Source organism: Oncorhynchus gorbuscha, linkage group LG25 (assembly GCF_021184085.1).
Source record: "Oncorhynchus gorbuscha isolate QuinsamMale2020 ecotype Even-year linkage group LG25, OgorEven_v1.0, whole genome shotgun sequence".
NCBI lineage: Eukaryota > Metazoa > Chordata > Actinopteri > Salmoniformes > Salmonidae > Oncorhynchus > Oncorhynchus gorbuscha.
In genome coordinates, this window is record NC_060197.1 from 47482231 (window position 1) to 47495262 (window position 13032).

Below are 13032 nucleotides of genomic sequence, written 5' to 3' on the forward strand. Positions count from 1 at the left end.
GGACACCCACGTCATCCTCTATAATATGATGGACACCCACGTCATCCTCTATAATATGATGGACACCCACGTCATCCTCTATAATATGATGGACACCCACGTCATCCTCTATAATATGATGGACACCATTAATATGATGGACACCCACGTCATCATTAATATGATGGACACCCACGCCATCATTAATATGATGGACACCCACGCCATCTTCTTTAGTATGGTGATGGACACCCACGTCATCCTCTATAATATGATGGACACCCACGTCATCCTCTATAATATGATGGACACCCACGCCATCCTCCTCTATAATATGATGTCATCCTCTATAATATGATGGACAACGACATCATTAATATGATCGACATCATTAATATTGGACACCCACGATCATTAATATGATGGACACACTATCTTTAATATGATGATGGACAATTCAAAAGTTTGGTTTACTCATTCAAGGGTTTTTCTTTATTTTTATTATTTTCTACGAGAGCGGGGGCGGAAGATGACTCATCGGCTGACAACATGGTAATGACTGGACTGGAAACGACTACGAGTAATGAGAGCACAGCACAAGAGAACACCACAGCAACTGTCACAAGTTCTGCTGCAACAGTGGGCCATAAACAGATGCAGGTATGTGTCTGTGGTTGGAGGAAAGTTACATCACACCATGGGTTGAGGATCCACCAGGGGAAGAAGGGGTGTTTGGGTAAAGAGAGACAGAGAACTCGCATTGATTACTTTCTGCGAAAGCGATCAAATCAGTCGAATGAAGCACAGCAACTGGACGCAAACCATAGTTTGCAGTGCATCAGTACCACTGTCATGGAGGACGTAAACTCAAGCACCGAAGTAGCAACTGAGGTGGAACCAACAACAGGAGTGGAACTCACCCAGCCTCCCAGACCTGCAGTCGAGAGGAGACTACCAGGGCACAGACCGTATGTGAAGTGGCCTGGCGCCAGTGACAAGAAGTTGTGGGAAACAGTGAATACTGACCTTACCTTGACCCTCGAGAAACTTCGAGGCACAGTGGAGAAGAAGTTGGAGAGGATGGGGGACATCATCTATGAGTACGGGACAGAAAGATTTGGAGTGGAAGAGGCAAAAGGTGGGAGAAAGGTTCCAACCCCACCAGTTTCCAGAAGGCAACAAGAAATCAAGCGCCTCGTTCAAGAAAGGCGGCAGCTTAAGAAACAGTGGAAGAAGGCCTCGGAAGTGGAAAAGGAGGGCATAGAGGCACTTCAAGCTGACATCAAAACCCGGTTGGCATCCCTCCGTAGAGCAGAGAACCTACGGAAACGCAGAAGGAAAAAAGAACAAACTAGAACTCGATTCTATAAAGATCCCTTCAAGTTCCTTAAAAGTCTCTTCACAAAAGAAAAAGTGGAGCTCTAAAAACAACAAAGAAAGACCTAGAGGAGCACCTGAGAATAACAAACGTTGACTCAAAGCGACATGAACATCTGGCCATCCCATCAGATATCCCACCCATTGAACCCCCGGAACATCATATTGAGACCAGCCCTCCGACATGGAAAGAGGTGGAAGACACAGTTCGACGGGCAAGAACAGCATCAGGCCCGGGGCCAAATGGAGTCCCGTACAAAGTGTATAAGAACACACCAGACGTCCTGAGGTTCCTCTGGAGGCTTATGAGAACAGCTTGGCAGAAGAAGATAATACCCAAAGTGTGGCGTAGGGTAGGCGGGGTCCTGATCCCTAAGGAGAAGGATGTAGTGAACATCAGCCAATTCCGCCCAATCTCCTTACTGAATGTCGAGGGAAAAATCTTCTTTAGGGTCATTGCCCAGAGGATGGCCGAGTACCTACAAAGGAATACGTACGTCGATGCATCTGTACAGAAGGCAGGAATATCAGGGTTCTCTGGCTGCTTGGAACATTCCAGCATGATCTGGCATCAGATCCAAATGGCCAAGGTGGAGAAAAGGGACCTCCATGTAGTCTTCCTCGACCTCGCCAATGCATTTGGCTCTGTGCCCCATGAACTCCTGTGGTCTGCCTTCAGATTTTTCCACATACCGGACACCATCACAAACCTGGTGAAGTCGTACTTCCAGGATCTGCAGTTCTGCTTCACCACCTCAGAGTTCACCACTCATGGCAGTGCCTGAATGTAGGTATAATGGCGGGATGTACCATTTCTCCGTTGGCATTCACAATGGCAATGGAGGTTATCATCAGATCCTCAAAATGGGTTGCTGGTGGACAGCGAGTCGACTCTGGTTTCCGCCTCCCTCCACTCAGAGCCTACATGGACGACATTACAACATTGACCACCACTGTCCCATGCACCAGGAGACTGCTCAGAAAACTTGGAGAACATCAGCTGGGCCCGTATGAAGATTAAACCATCCAAGTCACGCAGCATCTCGATTGTGAAGGGAGTACTCTCTGACCTGAAATTCTTCATCGGAGATGTCCAAATCCCAACAGTGTCTGAGCAGCCGGTAAAAAGCCTTGGAAGGTGGTATGATGCAAGCCTGAAGGACAAAGACCAGGTGCAACAGCTGCGCAAAGACATCAGTAGTAGCCTACAGTCCATCGACAACACCCAGCTACCTGGAAAGTTAAAGGCCTGGTGTCTGCAGTTTGGTCTCCTACCCCGGGTGTTGTGGCCCTTAGCACTGTATGAGGTTCCAATCTCAACAGTGGAGAAGATGGAAAGAGGAGTCACAGGCTACTTAAAGAAGTGGCTTGGAGTTCCACGATGCCTTACCACCATAGGCCTCTATGGAGATGGTGTCCTCAAGCTGCCCCTCACCAGTCTAACAGAGGAATTCAAGTGTGCAAAAACCAGGCTCCAAATGACACTGAATGAATCTCGAGACCCAGTGGTGAGCAACAACGCGCCGACCTTGGCAACTGGGCGCAAATGGAGGCCAGGAAAAGCAGTCCAGGAGGCAACAGCAGCCCTCAGACATGCTGACATTGTGGGTCATGTTCAGCAAGGGAGAGGAGGCCTTGGGCTAACTAGCCGTGCTGCTTGGAGTAAGGCCACTGCACCAGAGCGGCGGAAGATGGTAGTGCAGGAAGTACGCCATCAGGAGGAGGCTGCAAGGTGGGCCAAGGCAGTCTCTCTTGCCAAACAGGGACAGTGGACTCGATGGGACAGTGTGGAGAAGAGGAAGATCAGCTGGAAGGATCTGTGGGCCATGGAAGCGAGGCGGTTGAGCTTTTCCATCAGAGCAACATATGACGTCCTTCCAACACCAGTTAATCTTCACCAATGGTATGGTGAAGATCCGGTCTGTGCCCTCTGTTCCATGCCAGCCAACCTCAGGCACATTCTCACAGGCTGTAAAACAAGCCTCGCCCAAGGACGCTACACTTGGCGTCACAACCAAGTCCTTAAAAACCTTGCGTCCGCCCCTGGAGGACAAGCGAGCTGCCACCAACTCCCTACCACCCACAGCAGCATCACACTCCTTACGGACAAACTTTGTCCGCGAAGGGGCTAAACCACCGAAGAGCGGCTCTACACCATTAGAGCGAGACCAGCTGTGCTTGGCCCGCGACTGGAAAATGCTAGCTGACATTGGCCGGCAACTTGTGTTTCCTCCGGAGATCGCAACCACCACCCTAAGACCTGACATGGTGCTCTGGTCCCGTTCACTCAATAAGGTCTTCATCATTGAGCTCACAGTACCCTGGGAAAACTCAGTAGATGAGGCTTATGAGCGAAAACATCTGCGCTATGCTGATCTAGCTGCCGAAACACGGCATCATGGCTGGAACACAGAAGTCAGACCAGTGGAGGTGGGCTGCAGAGGTTTTGTGGCAACATCTACAACCAGACTGCTTAGAGACCTGGGAATTAAGGGCCAGAGCCAGCGTTCGGCAATCAAAGCTGTATCAGAGGCGGCAGAAGGCAGCAGTCAGTGGCTCTGGATGAAGAGAAAAGACCCCAGCTGGGCCCCGAAGTGAGAGGGCCAGGAGGTATGCGGTCATCAATGATTGACTCAGGGAGGAGGACGCCCCTGCCATGCATAGTCCCATGGGATGTTTGCTATCAACAACAAGGCAACTCCTATGACTAATTGGGAATGGGACGCAAGCGTAGGATTGATCACCCTGTCGCTGGCCGCCTTTGAGGAGGGTGTATAGTGTGAAAGGCCGAAACACCCTAGGAACCAAAGGTACACTACTGACGATGCGCTCCCCAAATTTCACCACGCTCACTGTTCATTAACTCTTGGAAGTGCTTGCACAAAGGATAGTAACATCTCATCCTGTGTTCTTGGAATCTACATTGTAGAATTATAGTGAAGACATCAAAACAATGAAATAACACATATGGAATCATGTAGTAACCAAAAAAGTGTTGAAACAAAATAAAAATATATTTTATAAACTCAGCAAAAAAAGAAACGTCCTCTCACTGTCAACTGCATTTATTTTCAGCAAACTTAACATGTGTAAATATTTGTATGAACATAACAAGATTCAACAACAGACATAAACTGAACAAGTTCCACAGACATGTGACTAACATAAATGGAATAATGTGTCCCTGAACAAAGGAGGGAGGGGGGGTCAAAATCAAAAGTAACAGTCAGTATCTGGTGTGGCCACCAGCTGCATTAAGTACTGCAGTGCATCTCCTCCTCATGGACGGCACCAGATTTGCCAGTTCTTGCTGTGAGATGTTACCCCACTCCTCCACCAAGGCACCTGCAAGTTCCCAGACATTTCTGGGGGGAATGGCACTAGCCCTCACCCTCCGATCCAACAGGTCCCAGACGTGCTTAATGGGATTAAGATCCGGGCTCTTCGCTGGCCATGGCAGAACACTAACATTCCTGCCTTGCAGGAAATCACGCACAGAACGAGCAGTATGGCTGGTGGCATTGTCATGCTGGAGGGTCATGTCAGGATGAGCCTGCAGGAAGGGTACCACATGAGGGAGGATGTCTTCCCTGTAACGCACAGTGTTGAGATTGCCTGTAATGACAAGCTCAGTGCGATGATGCTGTGACACACCGCCCCAGACCATGACAGACCCTCTACCTCCAAATCGTTCCCGCTCCAGGATACAGGCCTCTGTGTAGCGCTCATTCCTTCTACGATAAACGTGAATCCGACCATCACCCCTGGTGAGACAAAACCGTGACTCGTCAGGGAAGAGCACTTTTTGCCAGTCCTGTCTGGTCCAGCGACGGTGGGTTTGTGCCCATAGGGGACATTGTTGCCGGTGATGTCTGGTGAGGACCTGCCTGACAACAGGCCTTTCAAGCCCTCAGTCTAGCCTCTCTCAGTCTATTGCGGAAAGTCTGAGCACTGATGGAGGGATTGTGCATTCCTGGTGTAACTCGAGCAGTTGTTGTTGCCATCCTGTACTTGTCCCGCAGGTGTGATGTTTGGATGTACCTATCCTGTGAAGGTGTTGTTACACGTGGTCTGCCACTGCGAGGACGATTAGCTGTCTGCTTTGTCTCCCTGTAGCGCTGTCTTTCGCGTCTCACAGTACGGACAATGCAATTTATTGCCCTGGTCACATCTGCAGTCCTCATGCCTCCTCATGCCTCCTCATGCCTCCTCATGCCTCCTCATGCCTCCTCATGCCTCCTCATGCCTCCTTGCAGCCTAAGGCACGTTCATGCAGATGAGCAGGGACACTGGGCATCTTTCTTTTGGAGTCAGTAGAAAGGCCTCTTTAGTGTCCTAAGTTTTCATAACTGTGACCTTAATTGCCTACCGTCTGTAAGCTGTTAGTGTCTTAACGACCGTTCCACAGGTGCATGTTTATGAATTGTTTATGGTTCATTGAACAAGCATGGGAACCAGTGTTTAAACCCTTTACAATGAAGATCTGTGAAATTATTTCGATTTTTATGAATAATCTTTGAAAGACAGGGTCCTGAAAAAGGGACTTTTTCTTTTTGTGCTGAGTTTATTTGAGATTCTTCAAAGTAGCCACCCTTTGCCTTGATAACAGCTTTGCATTCACTCAACAAGCTTCGTAAGGTAGTCACCTGGAATGCATTTCCAACAGTCTTGAATGAGTTCCCACATATGCTGGGCACTTGTTGGCTGCTTTTCCTTCACTCTGCAGTCCAACTCATCCCAAACCATTTCAATTGGGTTGAGGTCGGGTGATTGTGGAGGCCAGGTCATCTGATGCAGCACTCCATCACTGTCCTTGGTCAAATAGCCCTTACACAGCCTGGAGGTGTGTTGGGTCATTGTCCTGTTGAAAAACAAATGATAGCCACACTAAGCACAAACCAGATGGGATGGCGTATCGCTGCAGAATGTTGTGGTAGTCATGCTGGTTAAGTGTGCCTTGAATTCTAAATAAATCACAGACAGTGTCCCCAGCAAAGCACCTCCGCACCATAACACCTCCTCCTCCATGCTTCATGGTGGGAGCCACACATGCAGAGATCATCCGTTCACCTACTCTACATCTCATAAAGACATGGCGGTTGGAATGAGAAAAAAAAACACATTTGGACTCATCAGACCAAAGTACAGATTTCCACCGGTCTAATGTCCATTGCTCATGCTTCTTGGCCCAAGCAAGTCTCTTCTTCTTGGTGTCCTTCTTGGATGCTATACTCTGGGTTCTGTTATTTCAGGTGTGAGTCATTCATAGTCTTGTTGACGATTTTCCTCCCTCTCTCCAGCCCCCTCCATCTTATGACGAGGTGATTAGAGAGACGAGTCAGGTCCAGGTCCAGGTGTTGCCTCTCTCCTTCTCCCCCCAACGCTCTGTCTCCACAACTACCATCGCCACGCAGACTGACACTGGACTAGAATTGTCAGCAGTGGCCCACGCACCCAACCAGAGAGGCTCTGTGGGTAAGAGGGGTTGTTTAGGGTGAGGAATCGTGCATTAGGAAAGTGATCCATCAGACATTAGCCGAAAGGGACACAATATAGAATGATTATTAATATTAGATCATGTGTTGTGTGTTTGTAGCCAGGAGACCTCCAAGGCCTCCCAGACCTTCCTATTCCTTTACAGCCAAACTGTTGTACGCTGATGAAACAACGTCGCACACTGATGACACGACGTCGCACGCCGATGACTCACTCATCTTCCTAGAAGACAGTCCAGCACTTCGCACACACACTCAGACCAGCAGACACACCGTCATACACACAGAGGCGACAGCATTTCACTATGATCTCTTGACCTCTGATCCTTTCTCACATCTGACCTCTGCCCCTGGCAGCCAAATTGACCAATGGGAGCAGTCCCCCTTCGTCCTCCCCCCTCATTCCACTGTCTTGACAATGCCCTCCGACCCTCCTCTGCCCCATAACCAGCCCAGGCCACGTCCTCGCACAAAAAATAGCCTTCGACCAATCAGGAGAGAAGTCAAAGTTCAGACCCTGGTGAGGCTGGGACAGACAGGATGTGAGGTCACAGAGAACCAAGAAGTGGGTCATCAGGGGGGGAAGTACCTTCAGGATCTCCTGGACGCCTTCAGCTCCGACGATTGGGGCTTCCCTGATCACCATAGCAATGACGATGTAGAGAGCGACTTGAGAGGAGAAGAAGAGGAGGAGGAGGAAGAAGATATGAGAGCCAGGATACAAGCCTTCGAGCTGCAGCAGCAACAGGAGGACCATGGTAACCATGCAGACGGTGACCACGGAGATGGAGCGTTGCTAGGGGGTGGGAAACCTGAACCCCACCCCCGAGTACAAGCACTCCCCAAACCGGCCCCAGTCATCTCCCGGAAACCCTCCCTCGCTGCCAAGACTTCCTCCCGCAAAGGATTGTGGGAAGATGGAGGCTCACTTGCGATAGACTTGAATTTGACTGTTGATACAGTTACCACCTCCCAACTCACACCCACTGACCCCTCTCCCAAACCTACCGAGACTCCCTTAAGTACCCCTGTCCCAGTCCTCACACCCCTACCCCTGCTTCCTAGAAAGCCCCCCTCTGAACCCCAAAGACCAGACCCCCAGGTAAGGCAGACAGAAGGGACCTCCCTACTCCGTCCCCCTCCAAGACCTCCAGTAGCACCCAGGACCAACGGGGCCATGGTACCCCAAGGGAGAAGCACTATGGTCGGCCTACCAACACCAGCGTTACCCCTTAAACCCTCCATAGACCTCCACAGCAACAACATTAGACCGAGTGTTGCTCAGAAGCCCAATGCCATGTCATCATCCCGTAGAGCGAGTGGTAAGTGCGTGTGTGTGTGTCCGTGTGTGTGTGTTAAGCACTAAGCTTAAGACAGTTAAGGCAGCCATAGGCTTCGCGTCGGGCCTCTTGCCGCGTTCACGTGCTAGCCACAACTAGGAAGCTCTGACATTTCCGACTTGCTAACTGAGTGTAGGTATACGGTGCCGTGTTCAACCAGTTAGCTAGATTGTAATTTTCCAAGTTCCGACTAGCACTTGAACACGGTTTTATAACAGACCATAATAGCTCTCAGGCCTTACTGCTTTTATTAAACGGTTGCCGACATATTTACTAAAGATGAATGACATGTTTTCATGTCCCGGGGGGAAGCCAGTTCTGAGATTCAGAAGTTGGTAACCAAACAGGCTAGTCGTTCATTCTATCCATCCTATTTACAATGGTTGCTATGCAAAACAAAACCTTGGCATGTTTCTATGCAGGCTAGCTACTGCTCCTTTGCAAGCTAGCCAACTAAATCTAACACACCATCACATCAGTCACATAGCCACAGTAAAAGACAGGAACCTTCTCGATGGCCATGATTGGCTGAGATAATGGGTGGGCTGGACATGCCGAGATATGAGTTTGGATTGTAGCACATTTCTATAATGTGAGCTGGTCGGTGTGTATGTAGGTAATTGTTTCTAACACGGAACCCAAACCGGCTGTGCGCCATCGTGCATAACATTTATTTTGTCCCCCCACAGCAAACGCGATCACGACACGCAGGTTAAAATATCAAAACAAACTCTGAACCAATTATGTTAATTTGGGGACAGGTCGAAAAGCATTAAACATTTATGGTAATTTAGCTAGCTAGCTTGCACGTAATAGTTAATTTGTCCTATTTAGCTAGCTTGCTGTTACTAGCTAATTGGTCCTGGGATATTAACATTGAGTTGTGCATTTCAGGTAAAATAACAAGGTCCTCTACTCCGCCAATTAATCCACACACAAGTTGGTCAACAGAATTGTTTCTAGTCGTCTCTCCTCCTTCCAGGCTTTTACTTCTCTTGACTTTATATTGCGATTGGCAACTTTCATAAATTAGGTGCATTACCGCCACTGACCTCGTTCGTCTTTCAGTCACCCACGTGGGTATAACCAATGAGGAGATGGCACGTGCTTCTATAAACCAATGAGGAGATGGCATGTGCTTCTATAAACCAATGAGGAGATGGGAGAAGCAGTGTGGGTGCAATAATGGAATAACATTGAATAGCATTGAGGTCATACAGGAACCTTCTCGATGGCCATGATTGGCTGAGATAATGGGTGGGCTGGACATGCCGAGGGATGAGTTTGGATTGTAGCACGTTTCTGTCTAATGTGAGCTGGTCGGTGTATATGTAGGAAATCTAACGCAGCTTTTTAAAGATATCACGTAGTATAACTGCATCAGTGCATCAGTGTTGCTCTCCACTTTCTGGAGGACCGAGTTTTGAAATCAGTGGAATCAGAGTATGATATATAAGGAGCTGGAGAAAATTCTGCCGTTTGATTGCAAATATGCCGACAGAGTCGAAAAGAGAACACACAGAGAAGGCTGTTGTTTTAAAACACCTGTCTCCGGATTACATCTTCAAACTAAAGGCAACCATGTTAACCGTGACACAGATTACATCTTCAAACTAAGGGCAACCATGGCAACCATGGTATCCGTGACAGAGATTACATCTTCAATTAAGGGCAACCATGGCAACCATGGTATCCGTGACAGAGATTACATCTTCAAACTAAGGGCAACCATGACGTCCGTGACAGAGATTACATCTTCAAACTAAGGGTAACCATGGCGTCCGTGACAGAGATTACATCTTCAAACTAAGGGTAACCATGGCGTCCGTGACAGAGATTACATCTTCAAACTAAGGGCAACCATGACGTCCGTGACAGAGATTACATCTTCAAACTAAGGGTAACCATGTCATCCGTGACGGAGATTACATCTTCAAACTAAGGGCAACCATGGCAACCATGGCATCCGTGACAGGGATTACATCTTCAAATTAAGGGTAACCATGGCAACCATGGCGTCCGTGACAGAGATTACATCTTCAAACTAAGGGCAACCATGGCATCCGTGACAGAGAATACATCTTCAAAATAAGGGTAACCATGGCAACCATGGCGTCCGTGACAGAGAGGGAGAAGCGTCCATCCATGTATATGGGTAAAATATTCCAGCTAGCTACATTTTCAGAAACTACACATTTCTAATTTTGTCAGAAAGTTGTTTTCATTTCAAGTTAAAGCGTACTGTTAGCTAGCTAGCTAACGTTAACTGGCTGGCTCGTTAGCTAACACTACACGTATGATCTGTGTAGTAATATTATTTGTATCTCAGACAGCCATTTGTATTGCTAGTTATTAGCCTAATGTTAGCTAGCTATCAGGGTAGTAACGTTATGAGTTTGGATTATGGTTAATTGTTTAGCTAGCTAGCTAGATGTCGAAACAAAAGATTCCACTATGCAAGTAACCATTTCAATAGAATGTTCATGATGTCACTGCGACAACTGTCGATAGACGTAGCTGGTAAATTCGCTCTGGCTATCTACGCCGATTTCAGAGCACTCTCGTCTGAGGGTAGGATAACTGGTGAATCTACGAACGCTCAACACCCGTTGAATATGGCCGGTGTCAGTAAACGTTGGAGGCAAAAAAAGTAATTCAATTGTTACCAACAGCACAGTTACAGTCACCAACACTCTGGGTATCATAAAAACAGCTTAACCAGCTCTGCTTGGGTGAGCCGTTCTCGTATTTGTGTCTGGAAGTAGTTAGCCAACTTTAGCCACTTAGCTTGGGTGCTCGACTGCTATTGTTAGGTCAGAACGCTCGGATCATCCACTGAACGCTCCGACTTTAGGACAATCTGACAACGCTCTGGGCATTAGTAAACCCACTTCAGATTGAATTTAGGACAATCCGACAACGCTCTGGGCATTAGTAAACCCTCTCCAGATTTAATTTAGGACAATCCGACAACGCTCTGGGCATTAGTAAACCCACTCCAGATTGAATTTACGAACCCAACCGTAGTATAAATTCAGTCTGTCCTTATACTGCTTTAAGATACTTCTTATTTTGAACCTTTATTTAACTAGTCAGTTAAGAACAAATTATTATTTACAACAGTGGGTTAACTGCCTGGTTCAGCTGCAGAACGACATATTTTTACCTTGTCAGCTCAGGGATTCGATCCACCAACCTTTCGGTTACTGGCCCAACGCTCTAACCACTAGGCTACCTGCCGCCTCTACACTCTAACCACTAGGCTACCTGACGCCTCTACACTAACCACTAGGCTACCTGCCGCCTCTACACTCTAACCATTAGGCTACCTGCCACCCCAATGACTAGTCTGTAGATGTTACAAAGGCTGTCTTGATGTCAATTGAAACCTTTTGTGCTTTGAAATATGAGTAGTGTTTAAATTAAGAATACAATTGTAAATTTTTGTTTGCATTCTTTTAAACAAACTCCACAAGGACCTCAAATTTCCAGTGAGCACTGTCCCTGAATTATTTAAATGCCGATGTGAAACTGCATCTCAGTGCTAGAGGTGTCAATACAGAACCTGGTTTGATTCCAGGCTGTTTCACAACCGGCCGTGATTGGGAGTCCCATAGGGCGGCGCACAATTGGCCCAGCGTCGTCCAGGTTTGGCCGGAGTAGGCCGTTATTGTAAATAAGAATTTGTTCTTAACATAATTGTCAAGTTAAATAAAGGTTAATTAATAAACCATCCTTTTAGTCTTTGGTTGTTTACTAAACTAATCAATGAATCTATAAAGAGATGGGTGGGGTTAAGGCTTAAGAGGGTGTGAACGGGTGTAGACAAAGAAGAGCTCTCCAGTAGGTGTCCCAAAACATTCCAGGGCCATTTTCTCAAAAGTGAGGTTACAAGTTTATCAATTTTCAAAGCAGAATTACTTTCCCATTGTTCCTCAACTGTAGTGTATAATATACCATTTTGTAGCTCAAAGTCTCTACTTTTATCCAATGTAAAAATATATATATATATATATTTCAAATTTTGCTACATAAGATCGAGCCGGTCGGTCACATATTATATATATTACACATATTATATATATTACACATATTATATATATTACACATATTATATATACTACACATTATATATACATACGTTATTTACATTTACATTTAAGTCATTTAGCAGACGCTCTTATCCACATACTACATACTATATATACTACACATTATATCTACTACACATTATATACAAACTACATATTATATATATACACATTATATAAACTACATATTATATACAAACTACATATTATATACAAACTACATATTATATATACTACACATTATATATACTACACATTATATATACTACACATTATATATACTACATATTATATATACTACACACATTATATATACTACACACATTATATATACTACACATTATATATACTACACACATTATATATACTACACACATTATATATACTACACATTATATATACTATACATTATATATACGACACATTATACATACGACACATTATACATACGACACATTATATATACGACACATTATATATACTACACATTATATATACTACACATTATATATACTACACATATATATTACAGATGTGACTCCAATGTAAACTGGTGTCTGCTACACATATTTCTGCAATGTAAAGTGGATTACTTGCTAAGAAGCTGTAAAGCAACCCACAGTGTAAAGCAACCCACAGTGTAAAGCAACCCACAGTGTAAAGCAACCCACAGTGTAAAGCAACCCACCGAGTAAAGCAACCCACAGTGTAAAGCAACCCACAGTGTAAAGCAACCCACAGTGTAAAGCA

At 46.1% G+C, this 13032-nt stretch overlaps 1 protein-coding gene across 1 annotated transcript in view; it reads left to right on the plus strand.

Annotated features, from left to right (window-relative positions):
* Window positions 1-13032, plus strand: part of LOC124014570 (SH3 domain-containing protein 19-like) — a 31482-nt gene that overhangs the window by 5227 nt on the left and 13223 nt on the right. The window contains exons 2-3 of the mRNA XM_046329728.1: window positions 6657-6831; window positions 6953-8173. Of these exons, the coding sequence (XP_046185684.1) occupies window positions 6657-6831; window positions 6953-8173 (1396 nt within the window). The remainder of the gene's footprint in view (window positions 1-6656; window positions 6832-6952; window positions 8174-13032) is intronic.